Source organism: Mauremys mutica, chromosome 4 (assembly GCF_020497125.1).
Source record: "Mauremys mutica isolate MM-2020 ecotype Southern chromosome 4, ASM2049712v1, whole genome shotgun sequence".
In the NCBI taxonomy this organism is placed as follows: domain Eukaryota; kingdom Metazoa; phylum Chordata; order Testudines; family Geoemydidae; genus Mauremys; species Mauremys mutica.
In genome coordinates this window covers 74,343,381-74,370,803 of record NC_059075.1, presented here as the reverse complement: position 1 = coordinate 74,370,803, position 27,423 = coordinate 74,343,381, and the positions used below count along the sequence as shown (strand labels likewise).

The 27,423-nt window shown below is 43.2% G+C and overlaps 2 protein-coding genes across 2 annotated transcripts in view; one reads left to right on the top strand and one right to left on the bottom strand.

The window, feature by feature from the left end:
- LOC123370429 (astacin-like metalloendopeptidase) overlaps window positions 1-27,423 on the top strand; it is an 82,844-nt gene that overhangs the window by 2,137 nt on the left and 53,284 nt on the right. The gene's annotated exons all lie outside the window — the stretch shown is intronic.
- Window positions 555-27,159, bottom strand: SYT13 (synaptotagmin 13). The gene is made up of 6 exons (XM_045017002.1): window positions 26,947-27,159; window positions 16,951-17,173; window positions 15,324-15,464; window positions 13,080-13,393; window positions 6,995-7,124; window positions 555-5,728 (listed from the first exon to the last, which is right to left on the bottom strand). The coding sequence occupies exons 1-6, from the start codon at window positions 27,127-27,129 to the stop codon at window positions 5,424-5,426; spliced, it is 1,296 nt and encodes a 431-aa protein (XP_044872937.1). The 5' UTR covers window positions 27,130-27,159; the 3' UTR covers window positions 555-5,423.

Below are 27,423 nucleotides of genomic sequence, written 5' to 3'. Positions count from 1 at the left end.
AACTATAACTGAGTTCAAAAAAGAATTAGATAAGTTCATGGAGGATAGGTCCATCAGTAGTTCTTAGCCAAGATGGTCAGGGGTGCAACTCCATATTTTGAGGGTACCTAAATCTCTGACTGCTAGACTGACTGCTAGTTGGTACTGGATGATGGGATGAATCACTCAATAATTCCCTGTTCTGCCCTCTGAAGCATTTGGCACTGGCCACTTTTGGGAGATGGGTGACTGGGCTGGATGGACCATTGGTGTGACCCAATATGTCCGTTCTTATCTTCACAGCTTCATGAAAGCCTCTCCAGCACTGCTTTTACATTTTCTTGCTGAAAAGCAAGGCAATACTCTTCCTGTGCTTGGCAAGGGTGTGACCCTGAACTCTGTCTCACGCCACACCATAACTTTATACCATCTATGTACTCAATGGCATAGCTCAAAAAGTCTTCTTCAGATTTCCACTGACCCACCACAAAAATGTTACTTGTCTGATTTGTGAGTTAGAAGCATAGGGGACTTATCCTACCACAATTAAAACAGACATTATGTTAACAGTTTGGAATTATTTATTTACTATTGAAGATTTACATTTGTGCTGTAATGTCCGACATGATTGACAAGTCTCATGCTCTCCTTTTGTGCCTTGGACTGTGAGTACAACGTAGACAACCAAAAGCTGGTTCTGTACAATAAAGACATCAGTGAAAGGGACTGAGTAACCAGAAGAGCTTGGTCATTCCTGTTGGAAGGCCACATGTCACCATTTTTCTGTGCTGTTCAATATTCTTCCTTCCTTTTGAGACTTACCAATTAAAAGAACTATCTGACTGCTAAGTATTATTATTTCTGATAGCTCATCACTCTGTTAACTTTCTTTAAGAGAACAAAATTCAGTTGTGATTGATCTGAACTTTAAAACATGTAACATGTTCCATCTCAGCTTTTTAATTAGATCTAATTAGACCTAAACTGACCTTCACAAAGGTGCAAGAAATGAGGCCAAAGCCACATCAGTTCAGTGCCTTTGTTAAATTTGTCATAGTGCTAGTAAATGTCATTATGTTGAAGTCTAGCCTCTGTTACTGATGTGGATTGTACCTATTTTCCACCTCATTATTGAATCACATATGAATCATGCATTTGCTGGTGAATAACAATTGACAACTTGCACTACACAGTACATAACAGAGAATCAATAACTCTTTACATTGTGAAGTGGAGGTAATTACAAGTGAGTCCAGTATGTACTTCAGCTGGACATAATAGGAATCAAGTAATGCTGGTTGCAATTGTAAGATAACTGAATTTCCTGTGTATCATTTCATGATAAAAGGGGCTCAGTCTGGAATCTCAGATCCAAATCCAAGGCAATCATTGGGGAAACTTGAATTCAGGGCCTTCAGCTCTTCACTTTCTCTCTCTAATGGAGCCAAACTACAACCTCCTCCCATCTTGGGGGTGGGGGGAAAACTTTGTATCTGGTGATAATATCATACACTTCTCTAGCTCCTTTCCTCTGAGTCTTTCCAAACATTGGGCCAGATTCTTCTCTCACTTATACTGGTGCAAGTCTATTGACTTTAATGGAGTTGCATTTCAATGTGTGAAATCATAACTGAGTCCATCAATTTACTGAGCCTCATGCTGACCCTAGTGAGGATATATAGTGATCACTTCATTCATCACTGAAATGAAATTCCTTTGCATATCAAACACAGCATTTGTTTCACAGCAAGCAGCCACATGCTGAACAATTTAGGACCGGAAGTTTGAAATTGCAGGGGCAGTTTAGGGAGGACAGGATCTAGCTGCTACATCATTAGAATTAGGCAGAGACCAAATATAACACTGACTTACAAAACATAGCGTGGAAACTTTAATAACCAACAATGTTTTCCAGCTAGCCTCCCTTACTTCCACGCTGGTACATTGATTCAGCGCTAACTGAGAGAACAGAACTGTCCACACAGCTGGGACACAGCACCCTACAGTTATAGTACATATTGGAACCGAATAGATGGGTTGTTGGGGTTTTTTTTTTTTACATACTGGTCACAAGTCAGGTTCTGTAGTCCCAATACCCTTTGCATGTAAAAAATCCACAGATGGGGAAACATGTATGACAAGTGGTACATATGGAATTATGGAGCTGCATTTCCAATGCAGTAGCCTCTCCTCCATGCTACCCCACAATTTCACTCCCCTCTGCACTATGATGAACCGTAACAACCAGTTTAATTAGTACCACCATGCTTGAATTGTGATCAGTAACTTGATGACCTGGATTTCTGGCCGCAGAAATATCTGGCCCTTTGGGATCTCCAGTGCCAGCCAACTATCATAACAGCATGAAAAAATAACTTATCATCATCAAAATAAGGCAGATTAACACCACTCTGAGGAAACTATAGAGGAGACAATGTTAAAATCGGTTTGCACAGTTAAAACAAAACAAAACAAAGTTCCAGATTACACTGCAAGAGGTTGGGATCAAACATCCTGAATGATACTATAGTCTTATCATTACCATAAATTAACACTATTAATTCATGGTATATTACAGTTTTATAATTATAAAACAGTGTAAAATAGAGATAATCAGAAGCTAAGATGTATGGGGTAAGATTCACCAACATGCAGCCTCTTATTTCAATCAAGTCCATACTTATTACTTTGATTTAAATAAATGTTCGATCTTATTATACTGCTGTTGATGATATAGGCATCGTGCTGTGTAAACTGGAATGCACACCAGGGTGGCTAACACAACTTTTAGCTGTAATCCATCTTTTAGCATCTCCATGAGTCTTGTGCGGGCTCTTCCTCCATCTTGTTCAGAATTTTGGCTCTTGCTTATTAATTAAGCAGCAATCTTCTGTAGGCCAGGGAACAAACTGTGAATAACACTGGTTTAAAGTGACCAAATCTTATCAAATGTGGTGGAGATTGGGTAATTGCTAATATAAATGCTTTGGTTTTTGTAGTTTTACTCAAATTAAATGGTGGATCAATCCAATCATTGCTAGAATTAAGTGGAAAGCACTGTAATTTTAGTCTCATGTGTCCTACTCTTAAGTATTCCAGCGCTATAGACAGTATGATTATATCTTTAGCCCTTTGAATGCCTTGTCCCCAAGCATGTCTCTTAAAAGTGAGCCCGCTGTTTGCAATTGAGTGGCAGGACAAGCAGTGAGCTCATAGGGACAAAGCAATATCTCTGTTGATGATACCCCTTCTGTATCCCAAGACATGGAAAGGAGTGTAAATAATTACACTTAAGCCATGCCAAATCTCAAAAGCACAAGAGAAAGGTGATGGTGAGTTAGTGGGCTAGTGAAGAAAAAGTCATTCAGCCCTGAGATGATGTAGTACATGGCAGCCTTCTGGGCTGCTCTTCTAAGCAGTGCTGGTAACTAAGATTGGGTTTCAGTATGGCACCTCAGCATCAAACCCAAACTTGGTGAAACAATCCTATGTAAGTTACTCAGTCTCATCTGCTTCCTGGAACATAATCAGAATATCCAACACCTGCTCACTTCAGAAATTAGTCTATTTCTAAGCAGAAAGGATAGCAGTAAGTAGAAGGATTTGTAGCAAGTTATTGGCAATAACCGGATAGAACACCGTTAGTGATCTTTCTGAATTGTGGGATGGATCTCCTGTTCTGTTCATTCCCTCTGGGGCACCTGGCATTGGCCACTGTCGGAAGACAAGATACTGGGCTAGATAGACCTTTGGTCTGACCCAGTATGGCTGTTCTTAGGTTCTTATGTCAATGACCTGCATGTGAGAGACAGAGAGGAGAGCTCCCCCAAGAACACTGGGAGGAAAGAGGTATACACTACTTACACATATAGATTTGGGATAAGAGACCTTGAAGCTTTCATGTTTCCAATGGCTTTTAGCAACCCTAAATCCAAGATATCAAAGACTCCAGCAACGAAGGAACAGGAAGGAATCCAGACACAGGGTTTGGCAGTGCTCACTTCAAAGGCTGGGTATGTACAGTACCCTATCAGGAGAATACCTCTGCTTCTTTGCCTCTCTCTCTCCATCTTTCTCTGTGTTCTACCGTCTCTTTACGTTTCTGCCTCTTTTTCCCTTCACGTAGCTTCTCTCTTTTTCATATCTCAGGAATCAGTTTATTTTTTGCTATCTTGTTCCATATGGCCACCTAAAGCAATATAGAAAACATTGACTGCAAAATGGACACAACTATTGCAGAGACCACCACCCCAATGGGGGCTTTGGTGAGGAAGGTTTGTTGACAGGTCAGAAACCTGGGACTGAGTTATAATCTTTTGGCCCATCTATTTCCATTACTTGTTTTTTTTCCACAGGAATAGGGACAGATTTTAAGTATATACCAGGGGAAAATGATGGTGTGTGTGTTAGCATCTCTAATTTGGTGAGGTCGAACCATGCAGAGAGCCCAGTCGCTTCCATTAGAGAAGCTTGGCTACCACATTCTGAGATGGGAGAAGGCCTGAGTGTTGAACCTGAACTCTACATTCCCAAGAGGAGCTCAGAAATCCAGTGTTTCTGAAAAAAGACTTACGGTGGCAAAAACGAACAAAGGGGGGGTTGTGCCCTTTTCTCATTTTGTATTCATAGAAAAATTCTTCTTGTACATATTAACCTTAGAAATCTCAATCTGCGCTTCCCAGTTTTGCTGGCGGTCTCTGTAGCAGAGCTAGACACAGACACGGAGCTCTCTCTCTGCCATTAATTGAAGGGCTAGAGGTGTTAAACCTTTAACAAAGAGAGCTTTTCTTCTAAACGGTTTGTCAAGTGTTTGATTTAAAAATGTTAATAAAAAGACAAAGTGGTTTGAACACTGTGAATAAAACTCACTTCCCCTCTTACCATAGAAGGGAAATCTGATTAAGTATGCTGTATACCTGCTAGATCTCCAGTCATCTATAGAGTCTTCAAGGGAAAGCAGGGTAGATAAGACCTGAACATATAAAATAAGCAGAATACTAACTAAATAAATAAAAACCAGGCCTTCTTTCTCCATCATAAAGCAGTAAACAATAGTGCAAGCCCATTTTTTCCCTTTTCAGCTCACCTTTAAATATAACACATACAAAAGCCTATCTGACAGTCCCCATTTATTTTCACCAGCGGCTTTTCAGTGTCAGAATCTTGTCCTTGTAGAAGTTAGATGCATTCCATCCCTAGGAGAGAGTTCAGGACTCTTCCCTACAATGTAGGCTCCAGGACTTTGCCTGGTCTAGCTTGAGAGAGTCCTTGTGGCAGGAAACCCGAAAAAGGCAGTGTCCATAACAGAATGCTGTGATTGGTCATTTTGTGGATGGGTGTGGTTCACATTCCTGCAAGATGAAATATAACTTGGCTTACTCCTCCTGACTCGGAGACCTCCCAGTATGAAAGGCAGTTGGCTGGTCATGACAGAGATTGCATGGCTACATATGAAGTTGGTGCCACATGGCTATCTGCCTCCTGGGATTCCTCAGCATTTCCTCCCAGTGGTTCCTCTCTGTGCCTGTGGCATGCAGACCCAGGTTGCATTTGCCCAGTGATTGGCTCTGCCCCAGGCCATCTTGGCTTAGCATTTCTAGCTCCACGCTGGAGGCGTGTAGCAGCTCATGGGGCACTTCAAACATGATCATCTCATTCCAGACTGGGTTGATCTTGTGTTTTGCACGCTTTGTCTGCTTCTTCTTCAGTTTCAGAGACTGGTGCTTCAGGGTCACCTTGACAGATACATCTGCATGCGAAATGAAGGAAAGAAAGACACCACAGTGGTGAGCACAGGACAGGCAGACAGTCATTAAAAGAGAATCTGAACTAATGACTATGGCCCAAAGGAAAAGCATATGAGCAACTTCTAATTGTTTTCTCTCTTAACATTATTTTAGTTATTTTTGCATTTTAATCCCAGTTTATTAAGACCAAAATGCCTAGGCAGATGTTATAAAATAGCAGATGCTACAACCTATTCAGACTGAGATCAGCATCTGAATCTAGAACACTCCATTGGAGCTCAGGGAAGTTTAAATCCAAGGCTTTTGTGTACCCTGGGATAGAGCTGAAGGCCAGAGATGGAGTTTAGGACACAGATATGGGGTTGGATTCTGAACACTTCCAGAGTTTGGGGTTTCCATCCAGTATTCCATCCACAAAAGCAATGGTTCCCATTTCCCTATATGGAAAGAACCTGCAAAGGGAAAAGGAAATTGCTGAATTCTAATATGAATTCTTTTGCCAGAGTGGACATGATTCGTCCCATGTTGAAAGAATCCTATGGATTCCTTCCTCAACCTACAGATCACAGGAGGCAAAAAGGATTCACAGTGATGACCTTTGCCTCCTTTCTACCACCTGGCTATACAGGTCTTGCAGGTGCATGCTTCCAAAGACTCTCCCACTCTTCCCATAAGGGGATGTGGTGGGAAGTTCCACAGTGCAGAGGCTGAAGCAGTGCAAGTCAACGTAGCCTCAGGGTTGTAGGTTGGAGGGAAGTCTTGGAAGAATATAGATGACTCCCTTTCCCTACCCTACTCCTTGAAGGCCTTCAGATGGGTCAAGGGCAAGAAAGGATCATTATACACAAGCAGAACTCCTGCTTTCACAGGAGAGTGTGGCGAAGCGTCTAAAACGGCTGTGCACTACTTTAGCAATATAGTAGCAGGGCTGCTGGCTCTTGCTGAACACCCTCTGCTCCATCCTCTCCTTGCCTGTCCTGAAACCACACCACAAAATGCAGTCTTTGCCACCATTGGTTTCTATCTGTAATTAAACCATTAATGGTCGTAGAATGATAGAGTTACAATGAATAGGCAGGTGAATATATGACTATGTACTGTGTACCTAGTATATGAATGCCTTAATTATGTGCAGGGTTTCTAGATATGGGGATGAGGGGCATTAGATTAGATTGTGACTGTATTGTCTCACCATAAATCAGATCACCCTGGTTCCATTGTGTCCTATAGAAATTTGCCCAGTTCCCCTATTGCTGTTCTTCACTCACCTTTTCCCAGGAGATCTTTCATCTGTTTGGAATGGAGGTTCTTGGCTTTTATGAGCACCACAAGCAAGCGGTTTGCTGCTGGCAGATAGCTGATGGAGAGGAGTATCTCCCCATAGCCTGCATCTGGCTCCTAGGAGTCAAGAAGAAAAGCATGAAAGAAAGGCAAATTCAAAATCCAGTCTTGTCCATACCATTGAGCAATGTGATGCCAAAGATCAAGGAGAAATTCTCAAATGCAGCAAGTCACGTTGTCTCTGAATCCTAGCCCTATTACACACAGATCCCCAGTTAGACTAGTTGAGGTCTGATGGAACGAAGCAAAGAGTAGACTCTTGGACAGAACTCAGCTGAAAGGAGGTTCACAGTAGTGCTCTCCTCACTGATTCACCTGACTGGGTGGGTTAACCCTTTCATAGCTGCTGGAAAATAACTGTTTCCTAACAGCAGCATCATTAAGTGGGACATTTACTCGAGAGAATGGAGAGTCGGGATGTAACAGATATAGTATGCTGGGCAGTACCAGAAAGATTTAAACAGAGAAATTTACCTGCATCCTTTAGCCTTTATCCTTTCCTGACAGATTATCCTGCAGCTGCCTCTCCAGTGAATTCATGTATCTTACTTTGATTATTTCCTTTGGTCATTTGTTCCTTATATCAGCTACCCTTTGTGTGAGGAAATTCTGTCTAAACTTAAGTCCTGGCTTTAAATAATCCGGATGGGCTATCCCCAGGGAAAGAGAAGAAAATGCCCATGGGTACCGTAACACTAACTTACACTCAGACACCCAATGAACCAGAGCTAGTCACTTAAGCTTGGAAGGGTATTTTAAAAGTACATGTATAAAATCAGCACTTGTGCCATTTGTTTTGCCAAATCTGAGAGTGATTCCTTCTATTTTCCCAAGCTCTAGTTCAGACGTCGGTAAACTATGGCCCACAGGCCACATCCGGCCTGTGGGACTGTCCTGCCCGGCCCCTGAGCTCCGGGCTGGGGAGCCTAGTCCCCGGCCCCTCCCCCGCTGTCCCCCCATCCCCCGCAGCCATGCCGCCGCGCGGGCCACACTCTGGCCCGCTGCTCCCACTGGGCAGTGTGGGGAGCGCACCTGGCTCTGCCCAGGTGTCGTGGCTGCGAGTTCCTGCTACTGGTAAGGGAACGGGGAGTCCTGGGGGACAGGCAGGGAGGAGGGGGCGGTTGGATGGGGTGGAGGTTGGGGGGGCAGTCCGGGGATGGGGAACAAGGAGGGTGGGGAGTGGAAGTCCTGGGAGGCCTGTCAGGGGGCGGGGATGTGGATAAGGGTTGGAAGGGCAGTCAGGTGGCAGGGAGCAGGGGGGGTTGGATAAGGGGGTGGGATCCCAGGGGGCAGTTATGGGAGGGGGTGGTCAGGGGACAAGGAGCAGAGGATGGTTGGATGGGGGGTGGGAGTCCCGGTGGGGTTGTCAGGGGACTGGGGTGTGGATAGAGGTCGGGGCAGTCAGGCGACAGGGAGCAGGGGAATTCAATAGGGGGCGGGGGTCCCAGGAGGGGGTGGTCAGTGGACAAAGCGGGGGGGTTGGATCAGTTGGGAGTTCTGAGGGGGGCAGTCAAGGGGCGGGAAGTGGGAGGGGGCGGATAGGGGGCAGGGGCCAGGCTGTTTGGGGAGGCACAGCCTTCCCTACCCAGACCTCCATACTGTTGCGTAACCCCGATGTGGCCCTCGGGCCAAAAAGTTTGCCCCCCTCTGCTCTAGTTTAAGGTAGATTCTCTGAATGATCAAACTCACTTTACAAGGCCGCAGTATTCCTTTTCTGCCATTAGTGATTGGCTTCTTAGCCTTCTGGCCTTCCTCTCTCTCCCTCCCTCTCCCCCCCATGTATAGCTGTAGGCAGAACAATTGGAAAATAATCATGCTGACAACTGATCTTTCCTTTGAAAATGACATTGTTTTCTGGTGGGGAGTCAGGGGAGTGAAAGAGAGAGAATGTGTGTGTGCACAGAGAGATGAAAGAGGGAAGCAAAGGGGAAGTAATTATTCACTCGGGTAGCACCAGCTTGTGACAGAAGCCCCATTTTAATGTGAGGTTAATGGTCCAGAAAGGTCCTTGAAAGCCACTGATCAATTGAGTGGATTCCCTTTGGGCTTCCCAACAAAAACTAGAATCTTTAGGAGAGAGATCCCTTATCCAGGACTTTTTTGTGCCTTCGTCTCTCAGTTCTAAGTAGGCTATAAATATTTCAGATTAAGTTTTTTTTCTTGCTGGCTGCTGTGGATGTGAACAGACATTTATTAACAACAGATTTACTCTCTAGAAAATGTCGCTCTCATAACTATCTGATTGGAATGACTCATACACAAACCAGCCAAGAAGTCATTACCAGGGAAACTCCAAACTCAGATTAAGCAAAGTCCTCAGAGGAGCCAATGTAAATCTTTTTCATGAACTCAGGTAAGGTGCACAGGCAGCACTGAATACCTTGTACTCATCCACCTTCTGAAAAAAGTGTCCTAAATCTAAATTAATCTAAAGAGAGGCAGTAGCCATGGATTCTAATCAGACTCTTGACAGTGGCTATGTCTTCACTGAAAATATTGTGGAGATGAAGATAGCTCTTTTAATGTAAAAGCCCACTGGAGATAAGGCACAGGTGGCTCTCGCCTCAGCATAACTAGTTGAGGTACCTCCACTAGCTACATCTAGGAAGAAAACTTCTGTGACTTGTCTCCACTAGGATTTCATATCAAGAGAGCTATCTATCTCAACGTAAACACACACATAAACACACTTTTTCCCTCCCAGTAAAGACATAGCCCATGACTTGCTCTGCAGCACTGGGGACTATTTGGCTATCCAACTATTTTATACAAAATAGAACAGTTTTGACAGAAAAGATTGAGAAAGCCCTATCCCAAAATACCCTACACCACTGCAATTAGGACACTATTCTAAAATGTGGGAGACCCAATTTCAAATCCCTGCTCCAGTGAAACCTCCTCCTCTGGCTGTTTTGTGAATCTAGTTCTTCATTTCCTTTGCTTTTAATGTTATAAGGTACCTGGAAATTAAATGAAACAGTTTGTTTCAGGTTGAATGAAATGTTTTGTTCAACTGGAAATGAAATTTTGGTTGCCTTTTTTGATTCATCAAAATTCTTCTGAATTTTTGGATTTGGTTCAGATAGAACCAATTCTTTTTTCAATTTTTCAAAACTGCAGTGAACTAAAAAAAAATCACTTATTTGCCAGACTCTAATAACTACCTGCCACATCAACGCGCCCTGAGGTTTCATCAGTTAATAATGTGTGCGAAGCACTTTGAGATCTTGAGATGGAAAGTGCTATGGAAGCAGAGAGCATTAAACGAGTGGGAGGGGAGGAGGAGACGACTAGTGGTACCAGTCTAACATCTGAAGCTTTCATAATGTGGTGAACATTGCTGTAAACCAGCGGCAGCACTCTACACGTTTCTAAAGAGCAATGACATCACCTGGCCAGTTGTGAGCGCCTGTCTCCATTCTTATATTTGTGTAGGAGTATTCCAGAGAGGGTGGGTTTGACATTTTTGCAGCTCATGGCTTTTCAAGGAAATATCAAACTTTAAACAAATCTCAGCAACATTGTTCCTGGATGTATGCTGACAAAAATAGCTCCTATCTCTCTCTGAGCCTCTCTCTCTTGCTCCCTCATTCCCTCCCGCCCTGGCTCTCAATTAATGATTCATGACTTGTATTTAAGCTGGCTGTGTAATGATTGGTTCTCCCAGGTCCCTGATGACGCAAATACAGCTTTCACTGCACATCTTTCAGCTCAAACTGGGGCACTGTTCATAGCCACTGTTAACGTTAACCTACTCCTGCCGGGTTAGAAAAGGAATCAGTCTTGCCTTATCAAGCGAATGGTTGTAAAGATGAACCATGGCAGAGGGGACAATATGTCTAGGGTCCTGTCATCTTGAAGATGTATTGGTGTCTCCTAATCCTATATACAGGGAGCTTCTTGGCACCTTTTGTATAATGGCTACTGGAGCAGATTTTGGCCTCGTCTCCATGGAAAAGCTTTTTCGGTATAGCCTAAGGTGTGAATGTAGACTAATACAGTTAGACTGATCTAATCCCCTGTGTAAACACTCTTATTCCAGTAGAAGTGTGGCTTGGGTGAGGAGGGGTTAAGTTAAATAAAAAAAAACACATGGGGGGGGAGGTTTCTACCAATGTAATTGGTGAAACTTTCCCCTGTAGCCAAGGCCATAAACACCATCTGCTAAACTGATCCAAGCCATCCATTTATTCCTATCATTCATCTGTCTATCTAAGGGTTTTCTATAGTGCTCATCACTGTAGTATCTGAGTTCTGTCTAGGTAAATTAGCATTGTGGGGAACTGGTGAACTGGTGATGCAGATTCCAAGTTCTATGATTCAAGTAAAGTCACTGTGCAGTCCTCAGGTATTACAAGGCCAGATGATTACTTATTTCAGTGTTCAGCAACACTGTCAGTAATGCTTGTCCCTTGCTGTGTTGTTTGCTCTGTCCAGAACCCTGGTTCTGACTACCTGGGTACTATCTCAATCTTGTCTCTATTTGATCCTGGTGCTCAGGGTTTACTTTTTAAAATAATCACAAGTGCTCAAAATTCATGCGGTACTCACAAAAACCAAGAAATAATAGCACTGCCTAGATTAATGCAAGATAGAGGCAGATGTTGTATCCAACATGCAGTTTCTCTCAATCCTAACGTGCAGCACTCTCTGTATTCCATTGCTTGCCACACCCTCCCCACAGCTCTGCAATGCATCTCCATGCTGAGGTTTTAGTTGGGGGCTGTAGATGATGGCTTGTGGTGTTCTGTTATTTTCTTTACCCAGAAGTCATACTACAGAACAGGCCCAACAAAGAAAGTAACAGAACGCCACTAGCCATCACCTACAGTCTCCACCTAAAATCTCTCCAGCACATCATCAAGGATCTACAACCTATCCTGAAGGACGATCCCTCACTCTCACAGATCTTGGGAGACAGGCTAGTCCCCGCTTACAGACAGCCCCCCAACCTGAAACAAATACTCATCAGCAACTACACACCACACAATAAAAATACTAACCCAGGAACCACCCCTGCAACAAACCCCATTGCCAAATCTGTCCGCATATCTATTCAAGGGACACCATCATAGGACCCAACCACATCAGCCACACCATCAAGGGCTCATTCACCTGCACATCTACCAATGTGCCATATGCCATCATGTGCCAGCAATGCTCCTCTGCCATGTACATTGGCCAAACCGGACAGTCTCTATGCAAAAGAATAAATGGACACAAATCAAACATCATGAATTGTAACATTCAAAAACTAGTAGGAGAGCACTTCAGTCTCCCTGGACACTCAATAACAGACTTAAAAGTGGCCATTCTTCAACAAAAAAACTTCAAAAACAGACTTCAGCAAGAAACTGCAGAACTGGAATTAATTTGCAAACTTGACACCATCAAATTAGGCCTGAATAAAGACTGGAAGTGGCTGGGTCACTACAAAAAATAATTTCCCCTCTGTTGATACTCACACCTTCTTGTCAACTGCTGGGAATGGGCCACATCCACCTTGATTGAATTAGCCTCGTTAGGACTGACCTTCCCCCCCCTCACTTGGTAAGGCAACTCCCATCTTTTCATGTGCAGTATATTTATACCTGCTTACTGTATTTTCCACTCCATGTATCTGATGAAGTGGGTTATAGCCCATGAAAGCTTATGCCCAAATAAATGTGATAGTCTCTAAGGTGCCAGAAGGACTCCTTGTTGTTTTTACTGTAGTTCAGTGACACAAGGAGAAGGAAGGGATGTATAGGTGCTGGGAGCTATAAGGTTAGGAGCTGAGTTGGAGCACTTTGATTACTTGCTGAAATGGTCAGCTATTGAGTTCTGCTGCTGATCTTTTGAAGTCTTTGGAGTTGCGGAGGCTCATCGCCACTCAGAATCTGGCCCAGTGTAAATGCAGACCTGGTTATTACACACCCATTGAAATACGGTCATATTGAAATAAGCGTCTCTAACTTTGGAAACTAACTCTTGTTATATTGCCTGAGCTACTGATAAGTATTGACATGATACCTTCTCAGGGGTCTTCAGTTTCTCCCACTGTGCCATTCTGAAGGGTTCCCCCACATTAGCCAGGCTCAGTTTAATCTCCCCAACAATGCTGTGCCTAGAGAACCTGTCGCAGTTCCTCAAGGTGAGAGTCAGCATCCCTTCTAGCACCTCCTCCTCGGCTAACGGGAACAGCAGAGCTTCCTCCCAGATGATGTGGTGCACTTTCTTCTTCAGCACTGTCTGGGCCTCTGTGGTGCCAGACTTGCTCACCAAGGTGCCCAGGATGTAGCAGTCACAGCCAGCATCCTGGTCCCCTATCATGCTTCCATGCATAGCTGGAGGACAAGGAGAGGGAAGGTTGCATTAAAAGAAACATCCTAGCACAAGGGCTAGATATGCAAAGGCAGAAGGCTGTGGGGCCTTTGCCTGTCTCACTATAGTCATAAAATGAAATCCAAGCTGTTGCTAAAACCTGCTGTTCCTTCAAACTAGCACTGGAGAGACCAAAGTCCAGGGCCCAATGTTATTTATTTTTCCTTCAACATGCGCAAGAATATTATTGTCCTTGTCCTTCAGCAAATGCACAAGGATATTGTTATTGTCTGGGAGATTTTCAATTACACTCAAGAAAATGTGCATCATTCAAGGGCACTGAACCAGTAGCCTGAGAAGATACAACATGAGATATTCGGGGAGGGGCGATTTTAATTTATCTTCACACTGGATCAGAAAGAGAGCCTCATATAAAATGCATTAAAGGGACTTGGTCCGTCACAGAAGGTGGAGGTGTACAAGGCTGCTTAGCACATCTGGTCCATCCCCCAGGGACCAGTGCAGTATGTCCCTAAAGTTCATTCCCAAGTGTTTTGTCCAGTCTTTTTGAAATGGCTTCTTTGGGAGACCATTCCATAGTCTAATTGCTCTTAGTGTTAGGATTTTCCTCCTGATATTCAGCCCCAGATTTTCCTATTCTTTATTTCATCCCGAGGCTGAAAGGTCTCAAATGAAAAATGTACATAAAATATCATTTCACATGTTCCATGAACAGTGACAAATAAACCTATCAGCCCTCCAGGCCAAGGGCTGCAGCAACAACTGCAGCAATGTCTCTACTCCTCATCTGCGTAATGTAGCAACAAGGCCTCTTTGTTACCGCAAAAGTCAGCGTGCTTGTCTGTCAGTGGAAAGATGCCCTTCTGCCCACTGGCTCAGCAGCTGTGAGTGGGCAAGTCTTTGATACCCAGGAGACTCCTCGGTCTCCTTAAGAGAGTAGAGCTCCTTCTGAGTTGACAGGGAGAGTACAACATGCGTATGAGCGCTCACTGAACATGCATATCAACCTCAGAAACTCAAGGCTCTGGACTTGTTGCTGGCAGCTTGCCCAGGATGGTGGCTGCAATTTAACACCCCTTCAGTTCTTGCTTGGGAAGGTGATAACTGGGCTGGTTTTGGGGGGTAACTCGTACTATCTGTGCATTACTCACTCAACTCTGCTTTATACTCCCAGGAGGACTGTGACTAGCAAGGAGAGGGTTAGCAGCATTCTATCTCTGAGTAGTAAGGAGGCTTCCTCAACTGCCTGTCCTTAGTGAGATTGCCAGAGAGCCTGGCCACATGGATAGGCTCAGCTGGAGGGAGTTACCTTATCCACAGGGTATATAAGAGGAATGTGATTTAAACATCCCTTCCTCCAACTTGGCCTGAGTAAGAGGGTTGTTATATGTAGTGTTAGACCTTTCTTTTGATAGTCTAGCTGTGGGAAGCTCTGTAAATTTTTCCTGTCACTTACGTGAATCATAAATCCATGTGCTTGTTTGTCCTTCATCTGGATTTGCTTTAAAGGACTGGACAGAAGGGCTAAACAAAAAAAAATGTTTGGCTGGAGGGGTGGGAGAAGGAAGGGGATGTTGATCCTGTCACCTCATTGGGAGCATCGCCTTACTTTTGTTTTAAGAGAGAAGGATCCTTATCTGCCCACCTCTAACATGGGTAGAATAGGACAAACTCCTTCTGATTCCTTCGTACTGCCTTTGAACCACACAAGCTGTTGCTAAACCATGCTAAACCATGGTGCATTCTTTTCAAGCAGTGAAATCTCTTGGCAATTCTAGTTTGAAAGCCTCATAGCCAAAAAAATGTCTCTCGGTTCTGTGGGGACATGTTGATTATTGTGCGGGAGATGAAATACTTTGAGTCAGAAGATATCTTGTATCTTTCAAATAAAGGCTTGTTTATATAAAGTATGTGGGATGGGGAGCCACTTACCTTCAAGAAAGGCCACACACAGCTCAGCTTTCTGTTGATCATACTCAAGGGAATAGCGGAGTTCAGGGACCTGGTTACAGCTGGCTGCTTTCTCAGGGTTCAGGTGTTTGGTGACACACACATCCTTTACTGCACCTGGAACTGAAGTAACCCAGTTAGCAAGGCTTCATTCCTCATCAAGCCAAATTCACCACCTGGCTTCACTGACTGTTCTGTAGCACTGCCCTCCCCGTCTCACTTTCCACCTCCTTCCAGACTTCACTTTCTGCGTGCTACCTGGGCTTTAGGAAGCCAGCCATACATCTCACTCCATTACCCACCCATGGTAACTACACATGTTCTTGCTCTTGGATTTCTTTTTCACATATTCCCTGAATTAGACTGTAAGTTTTTTGGGGTAAGGACTTCACAGCTGACTCTGATCCCACGTACAACGCTAACAAATTTTACTAAAGCTATTGGAATTAATCCTTTTTAGGAGATCCTCTTTCCCACATAGAAGGCCACTGTTACCTTAATTCCCACAGTGCCTGGCTAGGTAGAAAGTGATGAGGTTGTTTGGATGGGGGTATATATTAGGTTAATTACCTCAAGTAAAGCAACAGGCAGGACTGAAAAGGAAGCCACAGTATTTTATTGTCAGACACTGGTGCATGCAGTATCAGTTTGGATCAGGTGCCAGAAGGCAGCAATGGTAGGGGGCTGGGACTTATTCCCCAAGCAAATGCCAGTCAGAATCAAAATCAGTGTGACATGGTATACAGAGGAGAAAGCGAACAGTTCTTGTTTTTATTTAATAACACTTGACCTATGGAATCAGGCACAGCATGAAGCCAGAGCACTTGTGGAGTTGGTAGTGCACAGAGATTAGTGCATTGATTCACACACCTCAAGCTCTGGTGCCAGCCTATGTGCAGCCAGCTTGCTTTAGCAGCCCAGTCCTATTGCCTTCCTTCTGACTTTATAGGCTGATGCTTAAATGCTCACCGCCTCCTTCTTTCCCAGTGAGGAGGGGTTGGGAGAGTGGCTCTCTGCCCAGAAAGAGACAGAGAAACTGTCAAGTGATTTTTCAAATTAAAAATAAATCTCTATATAAACCATGCACAGAGTGCATTGTTCCCACTGGAAAATCCCCAGGAAGACTGTATTAATGTTATAGCCACCTGGATCAATTGTGCTGTTAAAAAGGCAGCTCAAGAGGTAAAATCAATATGGGCACAGAACCATTACAAGCATGAAATGCTGCCAGATGCAAACAGTTAGAATTAGACTCTCTAAGGTCAGAGGACTCTGGATTTAAAAACTATTCAGGGCACTGTGTGTGCCCCTGCTTCACTAATGGAACCCCTGATGGGCTCCATCTCAATTTTATCTTAACCACATTTAAAATGATGGTAGACAGAGCAAACCTCAGGTGGGTTGCCAACTGAGCACATTTGTGATGGGATCATTGAGAGAGAACAACTATGGAGTCCCAAATGGTCATTTTTACATCTACTGTTCTGATTATAACTGCATTTTAATCCTGTGTACAAGTCCTATGTTGCTTATCAGACATCTGGGCACTGGAGCAGTGGTCACCAGTCTGAAGGGGAAATGGTTCCACTGGACTTGGAAATGCTCCTACCATTTTGAGGGAGAACAAATAACTCCTCATTGACTTGTATCTTCATTCTGTTCTGATCCTGAACTTCATCTTTTCCTCTAGTTGGCTCTTCAGTTGTCTTCAAGGCATAATCCACATAGTTAACAATTTCTGGGGCAGTCACGACTGGCTTTGGTCCATAGATGTTGGGAAACTTCAGGAGGGTCCGAGGCTGGATGGGTTCAGTCGTCTTCTTAACGCTGAACTGAAATAAAGATCCTGTTCATTATTCTGTATAGATTAGACTAATGCTACCAACTTGCCCCAGACCAGCTGAGCCCAGACCAAGGGAAAAAATGATCCATCCAATCATTCCTAATGCCATTGTTACTTGGCTGATCTACCATGAAGAGATCTCCTTGCCAAACCTGTTGCCCAGTTTCTCAGTTTGCATCCTCTTCAGACTCACCCCTCAACACGTTTGTTTGCAATAGAAAAGGGAAGCTTTCCCATTTGTTGATTTCCTGCCCCACTTCACAATAGCAATATGCCCCTACTTTATATGTCTATGCCAATTCCTCACTAGGCTCAGAGGCTGTGAATGGAGCTGGGTCTGTGCTGTGACTGATGTCTGTTTTCATTTGGATCACACAATCAGGCAGACTAATGCTCCCACTGCCTCCTTGGGAAGGTGTAATATGCATTTCCCACAGGTTTGCCAGCCACAGCCCGACAGTCACACCTCTCCACATGTTTTGGGATGTCCAGTGCCATTGGCAGTGCTGTGTTACTTCTCCTGTCATTGGACTCAGGAAACACAAGGACTGGGATTGTGACTTCCCCTAGAAGTGGCAAGGCTTATTGTGTCCTCACAAGGCCAGACCTAAGAGTCTACTGTTCTTTCAATAACCATGCTCTGCAAATATTGAATCTTATTATCTCTGTATTCAGGACGGCAATGTAAAAATTTCTTTCCTGTCCCCATCTACAGCCAACTATCTAAACATCTGTTCTCCGCTTCTGAACATTCATTTACCCTCGCTCATCTAAATATTTCCTGTGGTTGGAGTTATCTGCTGACTATATCTTGATGCTTAGCCTCTGAGTGGCTTTATCCTAACTTCAGTAGGAATTTTGCAATCAAATTGCTAGCTGGAGTGACAGCTAAATTGAGCCAGGAAAGCGAGCAGCGAAATAACTTCATACAAGCATCAAAGGAAATATATGTAATGTTTACTATAAAGAAAATTGCTGTGAAACGGCTTAAAGGGTAACTGGCTCAAGAGGAGGTCCAGGGGCAAACCTGAGGAATGGTGATCCAGTGGACTGTCAATAAGTAAATTTCAGTAGCTTTAAAAATACATGGAGTCCATGGTGAGAGGCAGTGTGGTCTAATGGATAGTGCACTGGACTAAGAATCAGAGCCTAGATTGTATTCTAATCTCTGTCACTAACCAACTGTGTAGCCTTGAGCAAATAACATAACCTCCTTGAGCTTCTGTTTCCTCTCCCACCTGTTGTCCATCTTATCTATTCAGACTGTAAGCTCTTTAGGTCAGGTAATGGTTCTTACTATGCATTTGTTATGTCTAGTACAATGGGGCTGTGATAAAAATATAAAAAAAATATATGGAGATATACCTATCTCATAGAGCTGGAAGGGACCCTGAAAAGTCATTGAGTCCAGCCCCCTCCCTTCACTTCACTTCACTTCACTTCACTAGCAGGACCAAGTACTGATTTTTGCCCCAGACCCCTAAGTGGTCCCCTCAAGGATTGAACTCACAATGCTGGGTTTAAGTAGACCAATGCTCAAACCACTGAGCTACCCCTCCCCCCATCTTGAGTTGGATCTCCAGATGCTATTGTAATATAAATAATAACAGTTTGGCAGTAAGGGTTTTGAACTCAAGACAGGCCTGAGTCACAAAGTTCAGGCCTTGGTTTCAGAACTGTTCAGATCTTTTTTTTGTTTTGTTTTGCCGATTACACAGAGATGGGCTAGTTGCAAAGTTTGGAGTGGGATCAGGGCCATCTCAGTTTTAGATCAACAGGCCCTGCCTTTCTCTCAAAGCTTCACGGGAAAATAGTATCAACACTGTCCTCTGTATGATGGGTTTTTTCCTTTTCTCTTGGAATCATCAGGCATTGGCTACTGATTCTGGTTTATACCTCACCTAGCACCTTAGTGTCAGAGCACTTTCCAGGGAACAAACAAGATGACAGCATCAACAAATTAAGGTAAAAGTTCCTTGATTGGATGGTCTGATAGGTCAGAGTTCATTTTATGGTTTCAGTCCCATGCTGGTTCACAAGAATCAACACAGAGTACAGAAGGATAGTGCGAAAAGCACAACAATGAACTCAGAGCTGTGGGATTGTTGCTATAGCTCACCCAACATAGGAACTCTTCATTGATAAGGCAAGGCAGGTAGAAAATCTGACAATGGGACATTGAATTCCATCCCCATCTACACTCTAAATGTAAATCCCAGCTATGTGAAATTTAAATCACTCTGTGTGAACATATATTTGGATTTGTCCATGGAAAAAACAGAGACTGAGTAGGAGCTACCCCAACTCTGATCAGTTTGCTTTTGTGCTTCTAAAGCATTTAAAGGATCTTGTGTGAACAGTGATGGAGAAGTGGAAAAGACTGTTTTATTGTGAGCATGCTGTGGTGGAAGAATCTCTTGTCCCATTAACTGCCAAGCTATTTCATTTTACATTTAGACTGAGAGAGAGAGCAACCAAGACAATATTCTTAATTGTAATTATGTTTTTCCATTCTATTAATAATGAATGTGGATGGTGCCATGGGAGAAGCAGTCTCTTGAGTTAGAGCCTTTTGCTCCCAGATTCCATGTCCTTAGGGAATAGTCCCATTCCTCGAGGAGCAGCTCAATAGAGCAAAAAGAATAATGTAGTTTGGTTTTTATCCCCACTCTGCATGTGATGCCCACAGAGTCATAGTGTCATAGCCATTAGCAATGCAAGAGTCCTATTAGGTCATTGCCTCTATCTCCCCAGATAGCCAGTGCAGGATTGTTCACTATAGTCCACTATCCATGTTCTCTCCACTCTAGTTTATGACCTCAGGTCTATACTCTTAGAGAGAAATTCGCCCCTCTGACGAGGACCAGCCCTGGCCATAAGTGGGACTTGCACAGTGAGTAAGCCTGTTGCTGGCAAAAAGGAGAGAGTGGGATTTTGCCCTTAGAGATTTAAACATCAGTTCTGAAATACTTAAACTCCTTGAAATAACAGGTTCAAATACGAGCATGGTCAGGTCAGACTTTCCCTTTCCTAAAGTAAATCAATTGTGTTCTGTGCAGTAGGAAGGACCCTTTGGGCAATATCTTGAAAAACAAAGTCCCATGCCCTGGGGGTTGTGACCAACATCTTCTCTCTCTTCACTCTTATACAAAGAGTGCTCTGCAGTAGCTGTCCACCTGGTTGCTGCCCTCCAGACCACAGGTGGCTGCATTTCAGTGGTGTAAGTCTATACTACGCAAAGCAGCTGAGGAACTTTTGAGATGAAAGATGCAATGCAAATATGAAGTATTGTTATTACTATCACTTCCTCTGCTTGCTAAAAGCCAGACACTTAGTCAGGAAATCCATCAGCACACAACAACTGACAGCTCCACTGGTTTTACATAATACATTAGTCTGTCTGCTCTTCAGAATTAGAGATGAGAGACATATGCAAACCAGTGGGGACCAATCCACCCCCTCCTCCAACTGCATCTGCCTCTGTTTATTGTTCATGCTGCCAGCTCTGCTTCGCAAGTGCTGGCAGCTGATACTCTTACTGAGCATTGCCCGTGGAAAGTCCCTTTTACAAATCAAACCACAGCACTCTTAAAAAAAGTGAAGAGCAAGAGAGCTGAATCCATTCTGTATGAAATAAAACCAAATTAGATCGGACGCTGCTCTTGACCCTTCTGTGTTCCTCCTTGACATCATTAAAACGCTGGCCTAGATTATTTCCTTGGCTGATCTTGTGTCTGACTCACAAGCAATACAAGCTTGTGGTAGTTATTGTGTCCCATGCTCTGAGGCTTTTTCAAAGTGACAATATCAAAGCCACCTCGTTCTACTTGTTCTATAGATATTATTTTTTAAACAACTAACAAAATCATCCAAAGTCCAAGATTTGGTGGTGATGGGGGACTTCAACTATCCAGATATATGTTGGGAAAATAACACAGCGGGGCACAGACTATCCAATAAGTCAGCTGTCCTCAACCTTTTTGTCTGGCGGGCGCCAGACAAAGGACCCTGGCGGCTGTCGAGCATCCGCCGAAATGCTGCCGAATTTCGGAGGCATTTCAGTGGCGACGCCTCTCGATGACATCACTTGTTGGCGGCGACGCCTCTCGATGACACCACTTGTCAGCGGCAAGCGGCGTCATCGAGAGGCGTTGCCACCGAAATGCCGCCGAATTTCGGTGGCATTTCAGCGGCTGCTCGATCGCCAGCCAGGATGCGAGTGCATTTAGATGCCCCCGCGGGCACCGCGTTGGTGACCGCTTCGATAAGTTCTTGGACTGCATTGCAGACAACATTTTATTTCAGAAGGTTGAAAAAGCTACTGGGGGGGAAGCTGTTCTAGACTTGATTTTAACAAATAGGGAGGAACTCATTGAGAATTTGAAAGTAGAAGGCAGCTTGGGTGAAAGTGATCATGAAATCATAGAGTTCACAATTCTAAGGAAGGGTAGAAGGGAGTACAGCAAAATAGAGACAATGGATTTCAGGAAGGCAGATTTTGGTAAGCTCAGAGAGCTGATAGGTAAGGTCCCATGGGAATCAAGACTGAGGGGAAAAACAACTGAGGAGAGTTGGCAGTTTTTCAAATTGACACTATTAAGGGCGCAAGAGCAAGCTATTCCGCTGGGCAGGAAAGATAGAAAATGTGGCAAAAGACCAGCTAGGCTTAATCACGAGATCTTGCATGATCTAAAAAAGAAAAAGGAGTCATATAAAAATGGAAACTAGGAGAGATTACAAAGGATGAATATAGGCAAACAACACAGGAATGCAGGGGCAAGATTAGAAAGGCAAAGGAACAAAATGAGCTCAAACTAGCTACAGGAATAAAGGGAAACAAGAAGACTTTTTATCAATACATTAGAAGCAAGAGGAAGACCAAGGACAGGGTAGGCCCACTGCTCAGTGAGGAGGGAGAAACAGTAACAGGAAACTTGGAAATGGCAGAGATGCTTAATGACTTCTTTGTTTCGGCCTTCACCGAGAAGTTTGAAGGAATGCCTAACATAGTGTATGCTAATGGGAAGGGGGTAGGTTTGGAAGAAAATTGAAAAAGAACAAGTTAAAAATCTCTTAGAAAAGTTAGATGCCTGCAAGTCACCAAGGCCTGATGAAATGCATCCTAGAATACTCAAGGAGCTAATAGAGGAGGTATCTGAGCCTCTAGCTATTATCTTTGGAAAATCATGGGAGACAGAAGAGATTCCAGAAGGCTGGAAAAGGGCAAATATAGTGCCCATCTATAAAAAAGGGAAATAAAAACAACCCAGGAAACTACAGACCAGTTAGTTTAACTTCTGTGCCAGGGAAAATAATGGAGCAAGTAATTAAGGAAATAATCTGCAAACACTTGGAAGGTGCTAAGGTGATAGGGAATAGCCAGCATGGATTTGTAAAGAACAAATCATGTCAAACAAATCTGATAGCTTTCTTTGATAGGATAATGAGCCTTGTGGATAAGGGAGAAGTGGTGGATGTGGTATACCTAGACTTTAGTAAGGCATTTGATACAGTCTCGCATGATATTCTTATCAATAAACTAGGCAAATACAACTTAGATGGAAATACTATAAGGTGGGTGCATAACTGGCTGGATAAGCATACTCAGAGAGTAGTTACAAATGGTTCCCAATCCTGCTGGAAAGATATAACAAGTAGGGTTCCAAAGAGGTCTGTTTTGGGACCGGCTCTGTTCAATATCTTCATCAATGACTTAGATGTTGGCATAGAAAGTATGCTTATTAAGTTTGCAGATGATACCAAACTGGAGGGATTGCAACTGCTTTGGAGGATAGGGTCATAATTCAAAATGATCTGGACAAATTGGAGAAATGGTCTGAGGTAAACAGGATGAAGTTTAACAAAGACAAATGCAAAGTGCTCCACTTAGGAAGGAACAATCAGTTTCACACATACAGAATGGGAAGAGACTGTCTAGGAAGGAGTATGGCAGAAAGGGATCTAGGGGTTATAGTGGACCACAAGCTAAATATGAGTCAACAGTGTGATGCTGTTGCAAAAAAAGCAAACGTGATTCTGGGACGCATTAACAGGTGTGCTGTGACCAAGACACGAGAAGTCATTCTTCCGCTCTACTCTGCGCTGGTTAGGCCTCAACTGGAGTATTGTGTCCAGTTCTGGGCACTGCATTTCAAGAAAGATGTGGAGAAATTGGAGATGGTCCAGAGAAGAGCAACAAGAATGATTAAAGGTCTTGAGAACATGACCTATGAAGGAAGGCTGAAAGAATTGGGTTTGTTTAGTTTGGAAAAGAGAAGACTGAGAGGGGACATGATAGCAGTTTTCAGGTATCTAAAAGGGTGTCATAAGGAGGAGGGAGAAAACTTGTTCACCTTAGCCTCTAAGGCTAGAACAAGAAGCAATGGGCTTAAACTGCAGCAAGGGAGGTTTAGGTTGGACATTAGGAAAAAGTTCCTAACTGTCAGGGTGGTTAAACACTGGAATAAATTGCCTAGGGAGGTTGTGGAATCTCCATCTCTGGAGATATTTAAGAGTAGGTTAGATAAATGTCTATCAGCGATGGTCTAGACAGTATTTGGTCCTGCCATGAGGGCAGGGGACTGGACTCGACCTCTCAAGGTCCCTTCCAGACCTAGAATCTATGAATCTTTGTTTGCACAAGACCCAATCCTGTTTATAGGTGCTTTTCAGAACCCTGGGGCTTTTCTATACAGCAAACATAGAGTTTGTCTACACAGCGCCGGCAAAGGGCACTAGTGAGGTGTGATTTGTAGAGCGCTCTAACTGCCCCATGTAGACCCCGCTGACGCACCCTAGGAAGTAACTAGTTCATGTTGATGTAGGTCAATGTTAAAGAAAACAACACAACACTGGATCCAATATAGTCTAGCTTCCTCTCTCTTTGTCATCTCTGTGTATCAGAATCGCCTGATATTGACAAGCCTCAATAATAAAGTGTTCCAAGCACTGGCTAGGACATACAGTGTATTAAAGTAGCTTTTTGTTAGTGGACAACAACAAAAAAAAGACAGGACTGTTCATAATAACAGACACAGATGATGTACAGCACTTCACAGACAAAACTAGATTTGAAATTAATCTTTACAATGAATATGGAGGACTTTTAAATCAGAGACATTTTAGGGAGTGCATGTTCCTGGCAATAGGTTCCTTTTAATTTGGAAAGAACTAGCAAACATATGGAATATGGGAACTAGGGACATTTTGCACCTTCAGTAACAGAATGCTCTGTTCATCTTGCAGACATCATCTTTATGGAATTCTTGCAAAAAATATTAGATACTAACCATAATAACTAACTGATGATCAAAATACTATTACCCCGGAGCACTAGGAGGAGACTAATGTTGTACTAAGAGCTGGATGAATAATTTAACAAGATATTGGTCACATACTATATTAAAATATTGCAAGCTTTGCTAAATTAATAAATATTATGAGAGCCTGAACCTATGAGGGTCTGAGCACCCTGAGCACAGTTTGATTTCAGTGGTAGATCTAAATGCACTTCAGTGATAGATCAGAACGCTTAGCAATTTGCAGGATGGGACCCTAAGGGAGAAGCTGCAGAAATGTATCAACACTTTCCAGAGGCTTTTCTTAAAGTCTTTCTCAAGAGGCTATTCAGCAAAGTTGGTTACTCCAAGGGTGAAGTCGTATAAAGAATTAAAAATTGGTTTAAAGCTAAAACAATAAAAAGTAGCGTTAGAAAAGAAATTGTCTTTGTGTGAAGAAGTGGATAATGGAGTGCTCTGTGGATAGTGCTGCTTAATATTTTAACAGTCTGGAAATAGGTGAAAGTGATGCACAGTAAAGGTTTGGAATGAAATTTTTCAAAGCAGCCTTGGGGCATGGGCACCCAATTCCCATACATTTTTAATTGTAAACTTTGAAAATCTCAGTCTTGTTGTAGTATTGTATCAAAGAGTAAGCTGGAAAAATCAGCAGATAATAACCTATTAGGTTAGCCAAAGCTAATGAGAAACCTGAGGAGGACCTAGGAAACTGGGCAACACATTAACAGATGAAATTCAGAATAATTGCAGGCAAATCTCCATTGGAAAACACACTCTACCCTACTCACTGAGGGCTTCAGAAATAGCTGTAATGTCTAGGGGAAAAGATCTAAGTTAAGTAAGGGTATCTACTCAATACCTAGTGGCAGTCCAAAAGAATCAATAATATGGAAACCTGGTGCCATTATATCTGTATACCACAAATGTTATCAGCTTTGAGAGACAAGGGGGGTGAGGTAATATCTTTTATTGGATTGACTTCTGTTGGTGAAAGAGACAAGCTTTCGAGCTACTCACAGCTCAGGTGACCTGAAGAAGAGCTCTGTGTAGATCGAAAGCTTGTCTCTTTCACCACTAGAAGTTGGTCCAATAAAAGATATTACCTCACCTACCTTGTGTCTCTCATATCCTGGGACCAACCTGGCTACAACACTGCAAATAATCAGCTTTGGCCATCTTGTCTCAAAACAACCATGGCAGAAATATGGTGAGACTGGGACTATTTACTTTGGAAAGAAAAAGAGAGTCCATTACACAGGGACTGAGTATGCACTAATGAATAGCATAGAAAAAGCCAATCAGGACTCTTACTGCGGTTTTCAGTGATACAAAAATAATAGAGCAATCCGTGTAATTTAAAGGCAAATGAATAAAGACTTTGTGATACAATGTATCATCAGCTTTTGGAACTAGCTGATGTAGCATATTATTATGGCTTAATGAGAATGAGAAAAAATTCATTAGATCCGTATAAATGAGAATAGCGTCTACAGTAACATGAGCTAAGGTAAAGCTTTCAGTGACCATCAGGCTTTATGTTTCAGAACTGAGGTCATAATCAACCAAGGGAAAAAAGTTTTTTAAAAACAATTCTCCCCAAGGTTCAGCATTGAGTATTCCATAATTAGGTGCATCAGGGAAGTGTTTCACTTTACTGCCGATGCATCTGGCCACTGACAGGACACAGGAGTAAATGGACCGTCAGTCTGTTCCAGCCTGCCAATTCCTATGCTCCTATTTTGATTGAATCCTTTGAGCAATTAAGTCAGATCACCAGGGATATCTGGCATTTGCAGCACTTCAAAACGGCTGTTCTAGTAAATGTAAAGGAAAAGGAAAAAGCAGGTCACAGTAGGCATGGTGATTTTGAAAGTAGACTCTCCACAGTTAAGGTTGTTACTAAATTTATATTATAAACCTTATTTTAACCTCATGTCTTAACTTTCTTAAAACTTCATCTGTTTCACATGTGGAGGAGGATTGTTTTCATAACAAACCAGCTGTTTACATAGAAGCCTTTCCACTATACTGCAGTAGCCATAGGTGTATGTGTGTGCAGAGAGAGAAAAATTATAAAAGATTCTGACACTGCTGATATTCTGCTCCTACTCTGCACACAACTATGTTCTGACTGCTTCTTAAGAGAGTCCAGGTTTCTGTTCTAGCTAAATGATTTCCCCTGGGATCTAGCCTGACAATTCGAGTGGAATTTCAAATCTTCTTTTTCTGTATTTTTGCCACCAGGAGCTTTCTCTTTGGTAAAATGACAGCTGAGCTGACTGTTGCTTTGTGCATTTTGCAGGTCACCTGAGTCTCCCCTCCCCCACTGAAATGTTGCTACATCCTGAATCCTGCAAACAAATAGGATGTGATAAATCACCCACCACAGTCTGGCATGGATTTTGCACTCCTGCCATCTACACTTACAGAAAAGTGGCAAAGTAAATTAGAGAAGGTGGTTTACCTGCTGGACTGGCTGAAGCATACTGTGCTTAGCATTTTCTGTGTCCATGTCTTGGTCCTTTCCCGAGAGTCCTTTCCTAGGTCGCCTGCATTTGCAGAAGCAGGTGAGACCGCAGAGGGCAAGGATGCTAGTTGCAGTCCCCAAGGTGGCACCCAGAGCTATAACTGGGACAGACAAAACCATTGTTTCAGGCTGCACAGATGTTACACAAGAATCATGCGATTCTTCTTCTCAAGCAGTATGTATTTCATTCATTCCCGTTCAGAGTTTAGCCTGGTTTCATTCACTTTGAAGTAGGAAAAAGAGCCTAAATAACAGCAGGGAGAAGAAGTGACTCTGAAGAGAGAGAGAAATTATCCCAGGTTTGCCAGGCAATGAGGTAGCCTCTCCAACCTGCTGATGGAGTTTCTGGGTTTATGTTCCTGGCTGGGCAGGGAAAAGCAGAAGTAGTAGTGGCTGTGGTGCCTGCAATCCCTT